The sequence below is a fragment of the Chelmon rostratus genome, chromosome 2 (genome assembly GCF_017976325.1).
Source record: "Chelmon rostratus isolate fCheRos1 chromosome 2, fCheRos1.pri, whole genome shotgun sequence".
In the NCBI taxonomy this organism is placed as follows: Eukaryota; Metazoa; Chordata; class Actinopteri; order Chaetodontiformes; family Chaetodontidae; genus Chelmon; species Chelmon rostratus.
Genome location: NC_055659.1, coordinates 26,677,358 through 26,699,815, shown reverse-complemented (window position 1 = coordinate 26,699,815; position 22,458 = coordinate 26,677,358). Strand labels below are relative to the sequence as shown.

Sequence of the window (22,458 nt, the reverse complement as noted above, 5' to 3'; positions counted from 1 at the left end):
AAAAAACGCTAATGTCCCCAATAGGCTACAATGATGCCATTAATTCACACCTGTCAGAATAAAAAACAACGCTCTGTGTCAGTTGATAAAGTGACAGAAATTCAACATCACTCCATTTTATATTCAGTGAAGATTTATATCTTTATTACTCATAAATCATCAGAGCTATAGTGTGTGTTACCGCTGTGAAAATATTTGTGAAATCATCTCCACAGATATGGCCAGTCTGTTTACTCGGGCTATATGCCAAATGCAATATATCATGTGCTAAATAAACATTAGCAAATGTAGCATATCTTTAAAACACGCTATTTTTCAATTATGAGGGATATTTATCTCAATCCCATCATCACACAGACACTGTGCTCCCTTTTGTTCTTGTTGTTGGTGTGCAATTCTTCAAGGCTTAACAAGGGATGTAGGCTGCATGCGTAGAAGGGGAGTAACCACACCAACAGCAAAAGCAGAGGTTTGAAATAAAATAAGTCAAAACTGCAAATATATGACAGGCTCTTGGTCATTTTGTACGCCATGCTTTAATATCAGATCATGAGGCGAAAGGAGCATCATGAGTCAAGCTTTATCCTGCAAAGCAAAGCTGTTGAAAACTGTCTAACAGTTATCGAGGATTAACCTCAATACACAGTTTTACATTTCTGTGGTTTTAGCCTGTAGCCTGTTCATATTTTAGAAAATCTGCATCATTGAAAGTCATGCTGCTTTGTTTACTAGAAGCTCCTCCAGGCACTGTACAGTCACCTGGATTACTGCTGGTGCTGAAGAAAACGTTGGAATATGATGATTATTAAGATCTCAAGTGACACGGGCTGTCTTTCTAATGTGATGTCTTAACTGATTTCTGGACAAAAGGTCTGGACACACCAGGATTTTTGAAGCAAAATCAATCCTTTCCCACAGAATCCACTCAAGGAGATGAGATTAATCAGTGTGAATGATCTGAGTAGATGAGTCCAACTTTGGTGAACTTAGCAAAGTTACCCAACACTTGACCAACTGGCATGGAGCCATAAACTATGATGACCATAACTTCACTGGTTTATGAATAACTCCACCTCAAAATTTGACCACACAGTCATGTTCTGAACATGCAGTGGTCCTACTGTCACATATTCCTTAACAGGTGAACATACACACAGGAGACATATAGGCCCATATCCTGTGTTCATCCTCACCTGGCCTCGCTCAGCAGCATCTCTTTTCCAAGTCACCGCAACACAGTAAATAGAATAAGAGAATATATGACCTAATTAAATGAATGATTCTACTTCCACATACGAACGTTACATAACTTAAGTGTGTTAAGTTAAAAAAGTGGTGTAAACTTATGGTTCCACACACAACCCAACAGCGGTCTCCTGAGTGAAAGTCCTGTGTATGTTTGACCCATCCGTGCACCCCACCTTGCTCCATATGCAGGAGAGAGGTGGGGTGATATTACAGCATATTACTGCTGAGGTTAACTCCAGCTTTGTTCCAGCTCTTTGTGAACAGAACCAGCTGGAAACTTTCCTCTTACCCAATCCAGAGGAGGCTGTTTAGCATGCCCTCCTGTAGCGGCGTCATGCTGAGCGGAACAGAAGTAGGTCGTCATTAAAATCCCATCCCTATGTTTCTCTAACACTCAGGTACCTTTACCAGGCCTCCCAGTAGGCCTCACACACCTGCGATGGGCCGTTTCTCTTCTCGCTGCTGCAGCCTGATTCATGTGCATGCGACTCTGTGGGAGAAACATGTCAGCCCAAAGCACCAGGTTACTGCCGCAGGGAATACCAGCAGCACTCTGGAAATTGGCTGTTGCCGACATTATGGTGCCATTCAAAGATTTCTAAATCTTAAATGGGATGAAAAATATGTAAGAACGTAGGAAAAGTCTTTGAACTTTACAGAACTCATTTTTCTCTGTGGCTGTCTGATGATTCTGCGTCTCATTGGAATGCATTACAGTCGACTGCTGTATTTATTTTGGTACTTTAAACATTTACAGGGTGCTATTCATCTTAAGATCATAGGCCTTTTTAAAATGCACTTTTTTTCCCATTCTGTACCCTTTCACTGACATATTTGCCTCCTCAAACATTTCACATTCATCTCAGGTATCATTAGATCTTTACCTGAGCCAAGGTTTCTGAAATGTTTGCTCACTAGCACAGTGTGGGATACGCTCCATCATTTGGGTTAAATGTGAAAAGAAGAAAAAACTTTTCTTTTTCTGTCTGTGTCTTGGCTCATCCTTCGCCATCATGGCCTCAATTAGCAAAGTTTATTTGCGTGATTAGGTTGAACTGCAGTTGTGCAACACACACCCAAAAACTGATTGCCTCTTTAATTGTGACACAACCCCAAAAACAGTTGAAATTTGATTGTATAAGGAGGGTTTGATGTGCATGCTGCAGCATTTATCAGCTGTGAACACATCATAAATTATGGGAAAGGCAGGGAAATGAATAGTGAAGAGTTTGGGGAAATATCAGAAAAGTGAATGAATGATCAATCAGAAAGGAAACCAAAACTCCAGAGTCAAACAGCAAATTGACAATTAATTGAAAAATTTTGTTATTTTCCTCCTCTATGTGGGGGCTTTATGCATATTAGGGGTTGTTTCTTGATTCAATTTGTCCTTGATTTTTCTGATGGTACTTTGATAGTTTCTGTGTCTTTGATGTTTTGATCAAAAATGGAAATTCTTGTTTGTTTTTTTGATAATTTCTGAGCCTCACATCTTGTTTTGAATTCACTGGACATTTCCTGACACAACTGTTTCCACTATTCTGACATTTGTCTTCATTAGCACTTTCAAATATTGGCCATTTGTTGTTGAGGATCATACGTAAGTTTCATGTTTAAAACATTAACTGGATATTTTATATAATTTTTAATACATCCTCAACAATAATAGATTCTAATGTCCTTGTCTTCATTAGCAAACGTATTAATTGTTTTCCTTTAAGGTTACGAACAGTGTGGATGTGAGATTTGGACTGATTATAGTTTGATCTTCCTTCCCCACCTACGTTTCATTGGCCATCAATTTGCTTTCCTATTTTATTTATTTGTATTCTACTATACTTCATTATTTTTGACACACACACACACACACACACACACACACACACACACACACACACAGGCATGGTTTTGTTTTGATCAGTCATTAATGTGGTCATTGTCTCAGGTGTTGCTGACAGCGTCCAGGAATTCCACCTCTTCTTTCCCACTATTTCAGTTTCCTATGCATTCGTCAGCGAGGTGCGCTCGTTCATGATATTTTCAAAGAAGCTACAGTATGCCACGCTGCTTTATAGCACGATTATGTTGTCCGGCTGAAATGCGTCACGCTCGCTATGATTCTGTGTGAAAGAATCTCTGGCTGAAAATATTGCCCTGCAAAACAACCACCCCTGCACTGATGGAGCCCCACTCGATCACTCGCTTTGTCTTGTGCAGCCTTGTGTACACTGAGTGTTTGAAACTAATCCACTGAGGGCTGGCAGGTTTTAATGTCATCCAACAATGCTGCAATCAAACAGCTATTCAGATGGTATCAGCATTGATCTTCTAAGAGCTGGAAGGGAGATATTTTTGGACAGACTATGCTCTCTCTTGCTTAAGCTGGCCGTAAAGGAGCAGATTAACTGCCTGAAAATGGTTCTGATTTGGCTGCCCTGAACTGTATTCAAGCTTTCAGCCTGACCTGTTTGGAAAGGTTTTTCCACTATTGGAGCCACAATAGAACACACACACAGAGGAGGTGCAAACTATTCTGAGAAAGGAAAGGACAATTCAGGACATCCATGTTGGAGTTCATCGTGAGTGAAATGTGAAGTCGCTGATGGATGTGTTGTTATTGCTCGCTATGGTTAGGTTAGCAGGAACAAGACAGTGGTTTGACCATGAAGGAAGAACAAGTTGAATCTGTTTAGTGCAGTTTGATTGCCAACCTTTTTCTCTCTAGATATATATATATATGTAGCATTGCATACATAAAAATGAATGCAGAATATTATTTCTGCAGGAATAAAATCAGAAGAAACCTCTGACTCACAGCTTCCTGTATAATCCTTGTAAGCATAGTTTGTGCTTTGGAACAAAACACTTTTTTCTGTGTTTTTCTGCCAGTGCTCTTCTAGAAATACTGTTTGACATGCTGAAAATGTATAGTGCAAGGTTAGTGAACAGCATGGCACTCTGAGGTGGCCGGTTTAGAGCCTTAACACACAGACTGCAGTGGAAGCAATGAGCCAGTCACCTGCAGAGGAAAACACATGGGTTTGTTGAGACAGGAATAAATCATATCTTCTTATTTCATCGGCCTCTAATTACAATGCATTCGAACAGCATAATTGGGCTGATGTTTTTTCCACTCAGACAGACATGTAGTCACAGTCGTCACTAGAGTGACTGAATTCCCCGGGGAAGTGACAAATGAGTATACAAGCGCTAGCAGGTATGATGTAACACCCGCATAGCATCCAGGCAGCAACGCCTGGCACGAAACAACAAAGAAGAGGTCTCACCTCCACAATCCTCCAAATTAAACAGCAAAATGTGACATTTGCCTTCCAGAATGACGCGTTCTTATCTGACCCCGTGTCAGCAGAACGACTTCTTTTTGTCTGCAACCTATCACTGTTGCAAATACGCAAAATTAAACCAAAGGTTCGAAAGCCAACCTCACCACACCTCGAGTGGGATATATATGCACAGGCACTGCTTTTGTTCTTAGAATACAGAGCGCGTTACCGGATCACTTTTCGTTCATCACAGAGCACCTTAATGAGCAGCCCTGCCTATATAGTCCAATTAGAGGTCAAAGTGTGCACAAAGTATGTGTTTCATCTGATAGCAGCTTGTGGTCTATCTCATAATCAGATAATCAGGCAAACTTGGAATTGCCTTGCATAATGTACTTAAATGGTCTCGCACATGCAGTGATTTCACAGATATGGTCTCCACGCCGCTGGGTCCAGAGATTTAATAAACACTGACATGACTGAAAAAATAAATTAATTAAAGTTCACATCTTTAGCATTATGATTAACATGAAGCCTCTGCTCAGGTGAAACAGGCACTGCACGCGTGCCCTTTGGGATGCGGGTAGAAAACCCCTGTAGCTCAGTCTCTCCTCTGCTGCCCTACCTCGCCTGTGCCAGGAACGTCTCCTCAGTGTTCTTTTCCAGCCTCTCAATTAGCATCGCTGTCTCATTAAAAAAAAAAAAAAAAGACCTACAAGCTGTCAGCAAACTAAAAGAATGGTGTGTGATGTACAGTCTTAGTTGTTCTGCAACCTCAGTGTGACAGTCACATAAATCATTCATTTCTTTGGGTTGTATGAGGGGGAGGCAGAGTCGCAAAACTAGCTTTGAAATGGCAACCCCGTCCACGCATACACAAAGCGAGCACTTCTTGTGCCTGCAGACAAGAGCAAGGTGATCTCGACTGATTTTACTCCAAAAGGCCATGAATAAAACATGTATTGATATGCATATCAAAAGGCAAGAGTTGACAAAGCAAAACAAAGCCAAACAAAGATGTTGGGGGATTGGAAAGGGGAGGGGAGAGAGGTTTCTCTTGAACCTGCTCTGAATCCCTAACACCGCCAATTAGCCGGGGCTTGGCTCGGAGGACATCTGGGGAGGCCCCCCTCCTTCATCCTGACATAATTGCTCCTCTTGAGGAAGAGCAGGTGAGTGCACCTAGAGACGCCTGCTCCAGGTTCGCCAGACATGCTCTTCAATTTTGTGGGCTACAGCTGAGCTCTCACTAATACTGTCATCAAGCAGATCTCAGCCCTAATGAAAGCTTTAACAGACAGCGTTAAAAACGACGAGAGTTAAATAGATCAAACGGTGGAGTTCTGAGGCTGCGTTGCGAGGTGCGAATTTGCTTAAACGTCACCAGTTTCTTGAGCATTGTTCCGGATTAGATGATCAAACCTACCTCACAGGGCAATCTAGTCCTAATCAGCACATAACGAAATGGGGACAGCTGGGCCTGTTTAGAGGTGTGCATGGGCACAGACCCAGGGGCAAAGGGCCGCGGAGTCTGCCTTGCAGCACGGTTCAGCTGGCCCGGCACCGTCAGGCTCACCGCAGGCTGCTCACCCAGTGAGATGACAGAGGTCAGTGTTCATCCTGTCACTGTAAAATGGCCTGAAGAGATCAGGGCAGCACTACTAGAGGAGACCTTGACATATAAGGCCATCTGACATGCACGTCAACCTAAGAAATGCCCTTCATGGGCAACGGACATGATTATGGAGACAGATTAGGAGTGCATCATTCTGGATGGCAGTTATTGCAGCATCCAGGAGCGCTGCTGTCGCCATGACAGATGCTACACGTCCTTTAGTTAGTCAACAACGTTAAACCGCAGAACTGAATGAAGACAGTATATTAATCAGTGAGCACCTTTAGTCAAACTGAAGCTAAAGTGATGTACAGTGTGTGTGTAAATTGAAGTTTAGCACTAGAAGAGAGGTTAGTGCCAGTCCACTTCAGTTGAATTGCAGTTATTTGTTGAACTGCTGAATTGGAAGTGACGCATTTAAATGACTGTTGAATTATCCATAGTGTGGACGCTGTAGTAGTTTGCATTTTTGAAAATATCTTCCCATCTTCCAACCAGTAATTGTTTTTTTATTTCTTTTACTACATCTTTAACTTTAATTTGTGGAATCCTAACTTTCCTGAGATTTGTAATCCATCACAGCAAATATCTTGTCAGCTTCTATCGCTGTCACAGTTGCATTATGATTGTCTGGTAATGCCGTTGTAAATGCAGAATGACTCGAAAAGGCTTCACAGCATTACCACACAACAATAAACTCACATGAATAAAAGCTGGCATCATACTCACTGTGACTGATCACCTGTCTTAAGGAGACTTAAAGATTTTTTTTTCAAAACCTGCAAAGATGAAAAACAAGTGGCAGCACAAAAGGTATGAAAAGACACTCTCAGGCATGTGAGAACTCAATAGCATTCCTTGTGCGGTATTTGGCAGGACTCCAAAGTACATGCGATTTGTAGCAAATGTCCTTTATATAACATTGTTCCCTCTGAGATGACTGCACGGCTCACACCTTCTCCAACGGTGAGCTAACGGTGAGTCAGCTTCACCGAAGCAGTCAGCGATGAAACACGAGGAACCATGTCGCATTCTCACCCAACTGGAGAGAGAGTTAATAATCTTAATTTGTCATGGGTTTAATATCAGTTTAGTGTAAAATATAAATGTAAATTGAGCTGTTGTGGTCTTTCAGCATGTATTCAGAGGCCACTTTGTTACTGTAGGTAAACCAGAATAATCCATCATCTCTGCCACTGATTCTGCTTTTACATAGAGTTTTTGTTGACAGTGTCAGAGAGGTGTGAATTATTGATATTAAAGATATCTTTAATATTCTGTCCACCTCATGTATGCAAATTGAACAAAACATTAAAAAAGAGCATTATAAGAGTTGTGTGTTAAATTGCATTCCATAGCACAGGTGCACCTACAATACTGTTGTAACGCAGTGTTTTATTTCCACAGCTACACGTTCTGCAGCAGCACAACAAATGGATGTATTTGTCCCTCAGTGCGGGTCAGGGCTAGCAGTAACAAGACAGTTACTAACTTTCATCGAGAAGGGATTATAATGCTAGATCACTGACTGAGGAAACGAGGCACAGTGCCACATGGCTAATTGGCTAACTGAAGCTCTTTCACTATTGGGGGATTTAGCGGCCCTCCAGTCAAGTGCCGTGGTTCTGCACGTGTCTCAAAAATATGACTCCCAATTAAGAGAAATAATCCCGTTCAGTTTCATTCAGTGTCAGACGGAGTCTCCAACATTAATTCACTCTACACATGCTGGGTTTTTTTTTTTTAGCAGGGTGGGGAGTAGAGAGGGATTTCAATTGTTGAACAAGCAAACTCCACTTTCTCCAACTGAAATACTACTTCTGCTCTTTCAGACCTCTTTTCCCAAAATGCAACTAATAACATTAATGACGGCTCTGTTCCATAAAAGAGATCCTGCATGCACAACGGAGCCATTATGAATGTCAGTGTATTGATCGCACCTGTGCTCTTCCTGCTGCGTCTTGTCAGAACCATGAAAAGGGCCCACTTTTTCTTTTCTTTACATCAGTTTGGGCTCGACTTTAATCGGAGGAAAAGTTCACTGAGGAAATGTAAATTCATCTTAGATTACACATCACTGCAAAATAAAACCTACATGGCCAATACAAATACAACTAATAACTCAGCAAACTGGTGGAGGAGGAACTGTTTGATATGCTAAAGAGCACCATCTGTTGCCAGCAATAACTTAATGTGCTGAGCAGATAGTGCCATCTGATTTCATTACTTTCAAAGTATATTTTGAAGTATAGGTAATGATCCCCCTCTTGCTCATAACCCTTCAACAGCACAAACAGGAAGCCGCAGCCTGTTGCCGAACCTGTCCTTTCACATGTTTGATATCAAATCAAATAGCTTTCGTCTTCGTGGGAGCACAACAGAAGTGGGAATCACGGTGCTGTGCAACAAATCAGCCCTGGAGTTTATCTCATTGAACGTGAGGCCGTTTCGGAATTCACTTCCAGGCCGAATGGAGCCACATTCTCACTGCATGCTTGAGCAGTAACACCTCCACAGAGATCTCTTTAATGAAATGTCATAATTAGGACTACAAGTCATCCATCTGTCTGTCCCGACAACTCGCTATATACATTTATCCATTAGTATCAATAGACATCTGCTGGAGCAACTTATTGCATAATGTAATGAGTTTGGATGATGCATAATGCATAAGCGTATTCCTGACCTGAGGGTTTTCAACTGGTTTACAATGTCATTAAAAAGAAAACGTCCCCAAACTATTCTTTTAATTTTGGTAACTCAGTTTCTTTAAGTTCTGAGTGGATCCGTATGAGTGATTAGCCAGCAGTACAACCGCACTGACTATTACAGCTCAAGAGTCATGTATGTGAAATTACTTTTCACCACGTAACAGCAGGCTGTGCTTTTGCTAGGAGGCCTGAGATCTAAATATAGCCCTGTTATTAATATGAGTTGCATGCAAGATTGAACCGAGCGAGTTTGAGGGGTGCTATGCGTTTGAGGAGAATGCTTGTGACCACAGGACACGCTGGTACTGTTAGGCCACATCCAGAAATGTGCATTTTGCACTTTTTCTACACAGATACAGTTTGTACAGTTGTACTTTGAATTGCCTTGTTGACTTGTCTTTAATTGTGTGCTTGTACATCACACTGGATGGTCTTAGCATGTTGTATGTGTTGTATGTAAACATGCATGGTGCAGTGTACTGTGATACAGGCGTTTTCATGATAAAAGGGTTGGGGTCTGCTGCATCGCAGCTCTGAGCACACGAGAAGGACTCTTGTTCGTCGAGCACACAAATTCAAATAAAATAACTAAACATCGTTTTAACCTTGCTTTTGAATGTCAGCATCCACAGCTTTTTGCCCTGACCTCAGCAGTTTGGCCTATTTTCCTGTTTGCGATGACAGTAAGCTCGCAGTGGTCAAGCACATACTGTGTCCCGCTCAGGGCGGGCTATGACTCACTCAGTGAATCCAGTCTTGGGGTGACACATGGCTAAATGGCTGCACAGTTCCCCCAGCTATGTGTGTGTCTCAGCATTAGCGCTTTGCCGGCCACTGACTAGAGCTGCTAAGCTGCTCACTGAGCATTTTAGGTGAATACTTGCATTGGCTGCACTTCTGAAACAGTCTCAGAAAATGTTGTGAAATGCAGAAACACAGTTGAACACTATATAACAGTGTATGCTATATTGATTTTAATACCATTGTTGTATCAAACTGCTCTTTGTGCTCACAAATGTTGATGCAACCAGGGTGGTTGTTTGGTGCTAAGACAAATTTTTAGCCTTAATCATGCTTGTGATGGTGTAAACAATAACTGTGTTTGAGAGTTGGGATCTGCTAACAACAATGGCAATGGCTTCAATCTTGATTGTAATGATGATGAACATAATGATGATAACAGTGATGCTGATTATATTCCATCTTGGTGGAACATTTTTGGTCACTGGCTTTGTTCGAGTATTTCCAACGCATGTGCAATAATAGCGGTAATAGCAATAATTCCAGATAGAAATAGTACTAATAGCAGACCCCTGGAATCCTGCTCAAGGGCCCCCCGCTTTGTGGACCTCCAGCTTGCTGCCTGGCTGCTTTTAATAGCCTACTGTTACCATTTACCTCTCAGTGTAAAATGTTAAATTAGGTCAAAAAGTGTGTGTGTTACTTAGATCTGTTTGACTGTGTGGTCTTTGTCAGGAAATCATCTAAAAATAAATGCATGCAGCAATCCAAAATGTGCCTGAACTGACAGGCAGGGGTTATAAATGAGAGGATATCAGCCTCCTATTCATCTCTGTGATCCCACTCTCCAGCTAGTATTCGCAGCAGAGCTACTTTGGTCTGTCAAAGAGCAGTTTCCGTGACAAGTGACAGTTTAAAGAAGAAAACATAAAATCGCAAGTCCGATTCAAGGAGATAGTGTATTAATTTATAGAGCATGGCTCAGCATACATAAAAAAAAATAGATAGATGAGCTCCGAAGTAAGTTCATTTTCTGAAATAAGGTTTTCATCAACTGCCTCACATACTCTCATAACTCTCATATAACAACCTGGCCTCAAAAGCAAAGCACAAGATAGTACATCTTCTGAGGAGGCGGATCAAATATCTTGTGCAGATGGTTTTTTCTGAGCCTCGATGTGGAGTTCATTAGTGTCCTCTGTGATTGTTGGAGATAATACACAAGGCTCTGCAAGTGGAACAGATACAGCGGTGACACATGAACCTTGAAGAAAATGTATTTTCTCCATGCTGCTGGAGGACCGCTGAGCGTCTGGGCAAGCCTGCAAGGACGTAAAAGACTTCATAAATGGGTTCAGAACGATGAGAATGGAGGATATCTGCACATATCTTTCAGGCTTGTAACTATGAGAATAGATAGTTCTGTCACAGCACATAAGTAGTTCACTGGGCTGGGAATATGCATTTTCTACAGTCAGGACACTGATTTATGGAATATGTTTAAACAGCAAGGGTCCATTTCACACCCGCTGGTTTTGAAAAAGAAGAGAGAATGAAAACCACACTTAACAGCATAATTATATGATTTAAAACAAATAAATTACAGTATTTTGTCATGCTTTTAATATAGAGCATCTGCACTTTGTATCCAGAGGAAGCTGCACGGATTTGATAGCAATTTAAATCCACTGTAAAAGGAAATCGCCACAATTTAAGCCTAATTAGGGCACAGTTGAGAGGGACAACCAATCTCGTTTGTACCTTTTTCCCTAATATGTATGCCAAAACAACACATTATTTCTCTCAACTTCAGTTTTTATCTCCCCGGCCTTCTTCAGTTTAGCACAATAATCAGCTACTGTAAAGTGCCTCTGATTAGTTTATTACAACTTTTTATTCTTCTTGAGCTTTTGCTTCTGATTAGACTCAGAAATTTACAAAAAATGCCATCGGCAACAATCAATTCAGGACATTTGTTTTATTTATTTATTTGCAATTAGATTTTGCTGTTACCTGAAGGAACATTGTTGTGTGCTGATCGGCAGAGCCAGCCCGTGGTATGAACACTGCATGTCAGCAAGGGGGACTATACGTAAAGTAATTACATTATGTAATTATTATAATTCCTAATGACTGCAGTTATTTGGCGTTTGCTTGTTTAAGGCCACTGGAGACTGTGGTAGGCTCTGGGTTACAGACACTCACAGCTCTGGTTCACTGCAGGACAACTCTTATAGGACTGAATAACATAATGAGTACAGCCATGTGTGGGTTGTCTGAAGGTCTTGGTAGAAAATAGATATAGTGGAAGGTCTAAAAGGAATACACTGGATAATTCAATGTGGTCTTCTCAACCGTAGACAAGAATTGATATAATTCAACTTCAGGCAACATTTTGCTGTTCAAGCTGACTGCTGCGGTTTGGAAATATCCATCACTATTTCTGCCTCTCCAATTTTGCTTCTAGAGCTCAACGAACTGCAAAATGACACTTGGAAAACCTCAGCATGTCTTCTCAGAAACAATATCCTGGTTGGTGGGAATAATCCACTGACTTCACTATCAACGATTTTAATTGGCGCTGCTTTCGAATATTGACAACGAGAACAGTTCATAGTGAGATCTGATTAAAGTATTAAAGTAACAGGGATCAACCTTCTGGGAAGGCTCACTGCTGTTTATTTCAAATGTAATTTTATTCAATGTTTTCGGCATCACAAATGAAATTCCATTCAGTTGCATTGTGTCTGGAGTGACAGCCACAGGTGTTCACCAGAGCGACACTGCTGTACAAACAGAATATTGGCAGTTCAGTCTCATAATCTGGTTGAAATTCACATACATTTTGTAAGCACTAATCATCACCAAAGTGTATCTCATGCAAGAGAACCAGAAAAACAAATGGAGTGGTCAAAGTTGTCATATTGGCATTTAAGGTGTGTTGATTGATTCATAACACCAACTTGTGCGCCGAATAAAAGCTTAAAAGCTGCCGGTAGCTGCTGTAGACTTGAATTAAATTCTTTTTTTTCCAGTCGAGCTACTGTTAACAAGTAAAGATGAAAAGCAGCAAAACTGCCTTTCATTCATCATTCACTCCTCTGAAGGTTTCTTTATTAGTGATGCATTTCTAGAGAAACATTACAAGGCATTACAATTGCCTGTTAAACTTGTCCAGCTTGTGCTGCATCCACAATGCCTGCAGGAAATGAAGGCTTCGCTATGTTTTCATAGCCTGACCTATTAGACGTGACCTCTGCCCGCTGAGAATGGATGCTTCGAGAGCAGCCTCACTTGCTTTACAGAAGTAAGTAAATGAAACCACTCAAAGCACAAACTACTTGAGTTTATTACCCTGTATTGTTCAAAGCCAGATTCATTACATCCACCGTGCTGCCTACCACTACTTAGCTAGATGTTTGGCTGCCATGTCTCCACACGATGAAGCTATTCATGAAGTCAGTCTAACATGTGATATAGTGTTATAGTTCATATGCACACTTGCTACCATAGGAACAGCTGATAGGCTACCACCACTTAACGTGCATGTGCACACACGCACTTGTCATAGGTCACAGGTCATAGGTGCACTCCAGCACTTAAACTAATTGCAGTACACCTCAGCTGGCGTTTTGAGAAGGGTCCAACTGGAGACCTCCAGTCTGGAGACCCCAGGTCCACAAGCCAATGGCCAATATATATATTTCTTAAAAATAGAGCCACATTATATAGTGCAGGTGATGTTAGCCTGTTGAAGAAGCTGTCACTTAGGTTACATTAGCCTTATAGAAGCATGTGGAACAGACTGTAATATATTTTGTCTTCTGGGATAAACCTGAAAACAGAAACCTCTCCTGTGTCGTTAGTGTCAGTGTTTGATTTTATTAATTGTGTCCTTCAAAAGATTCTAAATATTGAACTAATAATAATGATAATCATTAATAATAATGATAATAATAATAAATACAGAAAATGTTAAAATTACATCTCAAATAAATAAAAATAATCAGTTATATATATACATATATTATTTTTTTTTTACTTTTTCCAGCCCGACAAGTAAGCAAATAAAAAATCATCATACACAACAAGCTGATCTTTCTTTTTTCAGACTTTTCTAATTTGTAATGCTAATTATTAGTTGCAAATGCCTTCATGCTAAACAAATTTAGACTAACTTGACTCTTTGTGAGGCTTTCTTGGATTTGTCGTGTACTTGTAGCAGTTTTTTTTTTTTTTTTTTTTTTAAACACAGGAGTTAGTGTTACCATATCATTCTGGTTAAAAGGAGTTAAATTCACCATAAACATATTAGACTATTTGAAGTGATGCATCTCATGTATGGGAATTCATATGGGGTGAACTTATCTTTTAAACCCTAGTGTGACATGATGTGTAATATTATATACTTATGCATGTAAGCATGTGTGTGGTGTTTATCATTGACTCGTCTACCTGTGAATAGTACACTGCAGGCTTTTGTCTGGTATTAGTTATTAGAATGTATATGTTATAAAGCATGAGAGCAAACTGTCATATTTCTTTCATTTTGTATTTTGTTTGTATGCGTTTGCATTTGTATTCACACAGATCTCTATCTCTTTTGTGTTTTTGACTCTTGGCCTGTATCTTGTGCAGCTGTAATGTAAACTTTCCCCAGGGATAAATAATCTTTTTTATCTTACTTTATCCCATCCTAGGTTGTTGTCTCACATGTGCTCACTTATTTCTGACAGGACTTGCAAAATACTGTTCTTTTATTTAGCTGTTACCTCAGCAATAATACTCTTCTCGGGCTTATAAAACAATGCCTGTGTATATCACAGATGGGAGATGTACAGTATATCAGCGGACACTCTTACTTGAGCGGAAGACACTTATGAACTGATTCAATCTGCGCGCGCGCACACACACACACACGCACACACACACACACACACACACACACACACACACTGCTCCTGAGCAAAGTAGGAGGGCAGCTTAATGGCGAACAGCACAAACAAATTTGATCGCGCTGAGCCGTTCCCAAGAGAGACTGTGAATGTGAACATAAATCATGTAACGCTGAAAAAAAAAACCCAAGTGTGTTTAGCAAACAATCCTCAGGTGAATAAAATTCAGAGACCACAAATATATGTGATCTATATAAAGACATGTGATCCCCCTTTGATCCCTATATGATCCTACTCAATGAATATTCAAATAAATAAATTAAAAATCAAATAAATATTTGATGCATAGCACAGAGGAAGCTTTGTTATCTCAGCATACTTGTTCGTATCAGCAGTAAGCTGGAGGCAGTTATTTTTACATATAAAATATTGAAGAGGCTGACACTTTGAATCATTTATTAGAACTAGTGTAGATATGATCTGTTTAATTGCTCAATTTGTTAGTCACTCGTTAAGCAACAGGCACCTTGCCTTAATAGTCTGTTACATGATTAATTCTTTAAAATCTACACTCTCAGACTGTCTGAAAAGCATCGACCTCATCAGTATTATTCTTAAATACAACAAAAACTCCTCGTATGAAGGAATGTGCAGTGCTTGCAACCGTACAGTCAGCGTGTCACTCTTTAATCTATTATGTATGTTGCAGGGAACTGATTTAATAACGTATTTGTGCAATGTCGACAAACGTGTGTGTGTTACATCTATGATCACTGTGCAAAAATAAGCAACCGTTAATAACAATAGCATAGCTTCGTGTTCGTACTCAGACACATAAAGGTGTGATGGAATATGTCAAGGAGGCCGGTAAATAAAAGCATACGGTTCATTTGCTCTGCTGGAAACCACCATTAAAAGTGTTTAAATCAAATCAATTATATAGCACATTTCACACAGAGCAGGCTTAATGTGCCTCACACACGACAAATGTGAACAAAATGAAATAGAAAACATATTAAATACGAAGAAGAAGAAAAGTTTTCATGAAAAAACATCTGGCCATCCACCAACATAAACGTGTGAGAGACAGAGAGGTGGAGGCACTGGGTAGCCATAAGCCTGTGAGAACAGGGAGATCTTAAGCTCGCACAGTCGTGGTAAGTCTTGTATCACCGGGCAGTTTTTTACTTCAGAGAGGGGGTGCATAGTAACTGAATGCACCAGTGTCTGAAGACCTGACGGTAGATTACACAGGCAAGGGTTGACGGGTTGACAAAGGGCACTGAGCAGGGGCAGTGTTCTGAGCACGTGCAAAACCCATCACACTATTGGACAAGTTGGCCGCTCTTACATTTTAAAGTAGACTGTACTATTTCATTAGTTGAAAGGATCAAAACCTAACATTTCTAGTTGTCTCGATTTTTTGGCAAAATTTAGTTGACCTTGCGCACAAAAATAAGTTGGTGGAACTAAAAGCAAACATTTTTTTTTTACAGTGTACAAGCAGTATGCAGGTTGTGCAAAAATACACAAAGCATTTATTTATTTTTTTCTTATCTAATCTATTCAAAAGCAGAGCATTGTATCACTATGTAAAGAAAGGTGAGGGTCATGTGGCCAAAGGAGGTCGCCTCGCCGCTGCTAGTGCTGGGCAACACTGTGCTATTACACGATAATAGGTTATCACTGCATGTTAGACTCAGTGTTAGTTGTTTATATATACGTGTGTGTGTGTGTGTGTGTGTGTGTGTGTGTGTGTAGGCTTTATAAGTCGTCTGTGCAAGAGGTCGTTACAACATATATTTCAGTTTATTGTAAGGCAGTTTATTTGTGAGTCATTGACCTATTCAGTTGTATGGAAAACAAATACGGTTCTGTCCACTGCTACTGAATGTTTGAAGTGTACAGTTAACGTGAAGTTCAAGATATAATTGGATATTTAGATTCAACTTGCACATGTATAATTATCAAGATTTCCTTTTTACTGATTTGTGCATGAAAAACAAATCAACTTGTAACTCCCCAGGCTGAGAAATGCAACTAAAGCTGCAATAAACATCTGTAAGGTTCTTTTCCCCAAGCCTACATGAGGTTCACTCTACCTGCAAATCCATTCTTGCACTGTGCAGCGTATTAAAGGCAAGCTTTCCTGTTATCGGTGGTCAATTTTCAGGCACCTCTCTAATCCATATCGAGGCAAAATCATCAATTGTAAAGTGAGTTTTGTTCCAAACTGATAAGCAGGAGTGTTAGTACAATACTTCTGTGCTCAGGTTTAAAGATCTACAAAAATGCTCCAAGATGTTCATTTCCAGCTCAGCAGAAAACACATTAGCATTATGGAGGTCTGAGTGTACGCATCCCCGAAAGACTGGTTAAAGCAAATGTTCAGATCTAGTGAGTTTTGCAAGGAGGACAAACCAATTTTAGTCTAAGAGCGACCCTTTCACGGCTGTGGGTCAGGGACGTTCTCAGCGGGTCTGTGAGAGCACACACTGCTCTCGCTCTGTGGTTTAAAAATGTAGGAACTGTGTCCTCATTAACCCCAGTTTTCCCATAATGTAAACCTGCATGCCCTGCTCTCACTCTGACATCAAAGCTGTCTGAATGAAAGGGAGGACAAAAATTCACATTAAGAACCCTAAGACACGTAGAGAGCGGGATATATATCTACACTAGCCACCAAATAGGTTTTGGCATTTTTCGGCTAGATTTATTGGTCTCAGCTAGGAAAAAACTTTTCTTTTCTGAGGAGCTGCCAATAGGACAGTGGCACATCTCAATGTATTAATGCACGCCAAGACACCACCTGTGTGCAGGCTTAAAAACAACTGATGCTGGTGTTTTGATGTGGAGTTTGAGATGGTGGATGAGCTTATCATTATTATTATTATATATATTTTTTGTCTTATGCTGCAGCACAAATTGCCATGAACTTGAATGAGCTAGAAACATCAAGCTCAACCCATTACCTGTAATTGATGTCCAAGTGCTTCCAAAGAAATACGAGCCCAATCTGCCAGATGATGGAGCTGTAATAAAAAACTGGAAATTGGACACACAACCCCAGTTCGATTTCCTCGACAAAAAAAAGCCTCTTGGACCATAAAAGCCTGCCGATGATAGACTTTCTTCTGATTTTTTTGTTTAAAAACAGTGCTATGAATAGAACTTGTTTGATTTCAACGCCAAAATGGATCTAAAGCATCACAGGAGTGAGATAGATATTTCTATTATAAATGAGCAAGATCGGTGGGAAAACATGGCCACCATCAACCAGAAATCAAGCAAGGGGCAGAGAGCAGCGGGAAAATTGCCATACCTTGTTAACGAATTGCCCGCCATCATCATAAATCTTCAGGCCGGGATTGGGAGAACGCCTCCTGAAGCAGTCTGAGCACAGACAGAACGCCACCAGTTTCGGTGTACATGCTCTGGGAGCATGAGTATTAACAAAAAACTGAAGTGCTGTATTGATTGGTTCAAGTGGGCATGACCTATCACATCATGACTCAAGATGCCTTTGAGTGATCCTGACTAAACTGGAGACATTCAGCTGCTTCCTCTTCTGTTGAGCGCAAAAAGGTGTGAACCCCGAATCGCCGTTTGAGGCCATGTTTGAATTTAACTGAAGCTACCAGATAGAAGTGAGAGAATAAGAAGAACATAAATATGAAATCAGCTTATTGCTTGTAATGACAGAAATGTAATTTTTTTAAAAATGTTTTGGATGAAAATGACCAACATTCAAGTGTGGCTAAAAAAAGAACAAATGAAGCTGGAATAAAATACGCCATCATCATCATTAAATATAACCTGGGTTTTGCAGTCTTCCAATGCTAATGCTCTTTCTGCCAGTAGGGTTGGTGATAATACCCGAGATAAAACGAGGGACTAAAAACGTTTCTGACACACCTTGGGCTCGATACAATTGTCAGGGTCTTTGATCCTGAAGAAATGAACCACCTGTTCGTTAAAAGCACATGAATTCAGCCAGCTAGCTCTTTCTGGGGATGTGTTGTTGGATGATTCCGCTCTATACTGTTATCACTTCCCATCTGAAATGACACCATTACTGTTAGGACAAAGCCGTTACAGCAGACGACAATGCTGCTTTAGACAAAAATTAGATTAGAAGTGAACTATTTTACCTTGAATGTAATCCAGAAAGGTCTGGAACCCTTTTGCATGTCTGTGCTGCTGATTTGTGTTTGATTGTGTTTGATTTGTTTCTCCACAACAGAAATGACCTTCGTGAGGTATCAGCTGCGAGAGGATTCAGCTGCACCCAAAGCGCGCTGGTCAATTATCACCTGCTGTCGGCTGTGGGATCGCACGGGACCGTGAGCCCTAACATATGACGAGCAGTGACATGCAGAGGCGGAATCATGAAGACAGTGCAATGTAACTCGAGGTTCTCTTTAATAAATCTCATCTGTTCACAAATCGAATGTGCAGAAGAGGGCGAGGGGTTCACAGCAGGCCTAATGTGTGCAGAGTAATGAGATGGAGGGTTTCACCAGAACACAGACCTCATCAATATAGTCTTTTCTTCATCTTGATTTGCAAAACACCTGTTGATTAAACACTGAGGGATTCAACTGATTCTCTCCTGTGACCCCTCCTATTTATAAAGGAGACAAATTAAAGTCCTCCATCAAAATGTGATCAATGCCAGGGAGCCTCTGGCTGAAACGGGCACCACGGTGTAATGAAGCTATAATTCAACTTTACTGCGCGGTAAATGGATGATGGACATTTGAAATAACCCTGGACCGATTTCCTGTTCACTCATTGCCTCTTTTATAGATCAATTTGAGAAATTAGACTAAATTTAATCTTTACTGTAGCTACAATATTTACAAGATATTTTAATGGATTTAATTGATTCACTCATCGGTTTACTGAATCACTGATTGATCGACTGGTGACTTACCGGAAATAAAGAGCTGGAGCAATTTTAATAGGCCTACTTTGCTCAGTCCTGCTCCAAAATAATACCTGATGTCACATGTAAATTTCCTTTTTAAGTGCATTTACTGAAGTGCTGTACCTTAGGACAACCACCCTGATAATAATTCAGTAATTTATTTGAACTGATTATATTATTCAGTTACTTACATTTATGTTTATTTACTTGTATTGAGTTGGGTGATTGCCTCACTGAAGTCTACATTCTATCATTAATCTCAACATTATACAACACTGTGCTGCATACAATAAACTTCCCCTCTCATATCCCTGACTGGATGTTTTAAAAAGCTTCTTCTGTGCCCTTTAGGTTTAAGGCAGGAGTTTACCATCACTGTACGTTCGTGCCAGTTTTCCACTCAAAATCTTGGCTGTATTTGTGATCTGTCAAACTACGTGAAACAGAATATTTTCCTTCCTGCTTTGAGGCGGTACACTCCCCTCATTCGCATTCAGGATGATATCGCTAACCTTTTCTGAGTGCCACATACACTAAAGCAAAGCCACAGTGCATTATTGCCTGTGATTGGAAGTCTTTAGCAGACAATGGCTTACTCGAACAATAACTTCCTTGTTGAATAGATTCTGCATTCATATTATTTTACATCACTGGGGAAAAAAATATTAGCTTATGGCTAATCTACCTGGGGTTGCTCCTTTCTAAACTACGGCTTTCATGCTGTCACCTGCCCCAAATACATATGAATAAGACTTCACAAAGGCAGCTTTGGCATGCATCAAAAGTTCCTAATAAGATACTTTACCTGCAAGGCACCCCATAAGTGGCTGCAGCACCAGCAGTTTCCATAGCAACATCATCTTCAATTTTGTAGGGTCAAAGTAGTCTCACATCCAATCACAAACGTATGGAATCCGATTTGCACCCTTCTGGTTTCTCAATCTGTATGAAAAGAAACAAGGTGAGGTGAGCATGGCGGTAAGGTTCCTAACAGCAGTACCTTTGAAAATCAGTCTTTGCTGTTTCCTGCTGAGCATACTCATTCCTCAAGGTGTGGAACACAAAAAGGGACTCCTGCAACAATGTACAGCAAAGAGCACTGGGATAGTATCAATAAATAACTGCATTTATGGCTGAACTGGACTTTATGACATAATTATTCAATCAGCATTTCAAGTCTTGATAACAAAGTATTTTAATCTCCCTTTAAAACACCAAATCCACAGCACAACCTCCTCCCGCTCCCACTTTCCTGAAAGTTGCTCCATGGGAAAGAAGAACGGGTTTCGGTGCTGGGTGGATGGTGGGTACACGAACACAAAATATCTCATATACATTCATTTCCTTTTCTCCAGCAACTCTAGGGAGAGCGGCTTTTAAGTCAATATAAAAGCAAAGCCACTCCTCTAAGTTCTCACACTGTGGCGTTGTTCTTGTTTGAAGCCTCATAACTTTTATGCTCATAAAAGTGCGAAGCCAAAAGATGAAAAAATGCTGAAACATCTAGAGGAATTTCACAACAATTTTGTGCCTTTTCCCTGACACAGACAATATCTCCCTGGAGTGAGGATTAAAACTCGAAAGCTTGTTGAGTGGCAGGAAGGTAGCAGCGCTCAGCCGCTCAAACCCCAGTGACTGGAGAGAAGCTGAAGGTATGACTGTGGGGCTGAGGTGGAGGAAAAGGCGGGTTCAGTGCTCACACAAATGCTCTCTGACTTTCTAGTCAAACAGGAAAACCCAAATGTTATGAAATGCTTTTTTACTCACTGATACATGACAGTAAGATCTGACACATTCATTATCTTGATACAGTAGCTGCTGTGCTGAGTATTAGAGAGGATTTACACATCACTTCTCTAATTTTTAACATTTATATATATAATTCAAACCTTGTTTTTTTTTGTTTTGTGTTTTTTCTCTACACACTGGGATAGTAGCTGAATGTCTTACATTGTTATTTTCAGGCTGAATCAGATGACTCAGTCCCATAATTTGGCAGTGTGAATGCTACAGTATTTTACATGCTCTAGGACAAATCTTGTGAAAAAGGCTGCACTGTAAAAAATGACTGACTGTGTAGAATGGAAAACTGTGGATGGCTGATTTTTATCGAATTTTCACTCCTGTATCCAACACAGTCATTTTCTTTTGTGCTGAATAGTTTTGACATCATTCAACACGTCACTTCACATGATGTTTTGATCAAAACAGTGTAATTGAATGGAATAGAACCACTGTGTGAGATGGTTACACGGCAAAAACAACATTTCTGCTATAGAAACACATGTAATGAGAACACAGCCAGTAATAACAGTAAACCTTGGACGAGTTGTGTATATGAAGATGCAAATGCGACCAAGATGATACATACAGTGCATTCAGCTACTGACATTGATAATCAGCTCAGAAAACTTTGGCAGTTTGGTTGTAAATTTTGATTTCAGAATATAAAATTTGCCAAAATAACATGAAAAAATCAAGTAAAACTGAGATCAAATAGTCTGTTCAATTCACTGCATATAAACAACACATTTTTCTGAAGTAATATAAACTGAGGATAGATCTGATGAGCAATAAATAGTGACAATTAATTAATTCATGTGGTTTAGACTTTCTTTAGAAAAAGAAACGCGCAGGTGGCGGCGCCAGAGCGGCAACGTTGCTTCAGGTACCAGTGAGACATAAAGCACAATTGTGGAAGTCCAGTTTGAGTAACACGTGCATGATTTTGAAGGCTTATCAGATTCTAAAACACTGCACAGCAGTTTCTAAGACTCAGAAATAAGATTTTACAGGGCCGGAAAGTTGTCACGGCAGCACCTCTTTCACCATTTGTCGCAGCGACGGCAAGGAGAACAGCAGAAATCCACTGTTTGCATTCCAAAGTCCACTGCTGCTGCTTGCTAGATGACGTCACGTGGTGGCAAAAAGGAGAACCAGGCTCGCCGCTGCATCACCAGACGGGTTCCACTCAAACGAGTGACAGTGAACGCTGCCTTCGGAATAGGTATTCATGTGTTTTTTTTATTTTTTT

At 40.4% G+C, this 22,458-nt stretch overlaps 1 protein-coding gene across 1 annotated transcript in view; it reads right to left on the bottom strand.

Annotated features, from left to right (window-relative positions):
• Window positions 1–20,317, bottom strand: part of cntn4 (contactin 4) — a 116,890-nt gene extending 96,573 nt beyond the window's left edge. Inside the window, 1 exon segment of the mRNA XM_041949047.1 lies at window positions 20,230–20,317. Coding sequence (XP_041804981.1) covers window positions 20,230–20,317 — 88 coding nt within the window.
• Window positions 20,318–22,458: the final 2,141 nt, after the last annotated feature.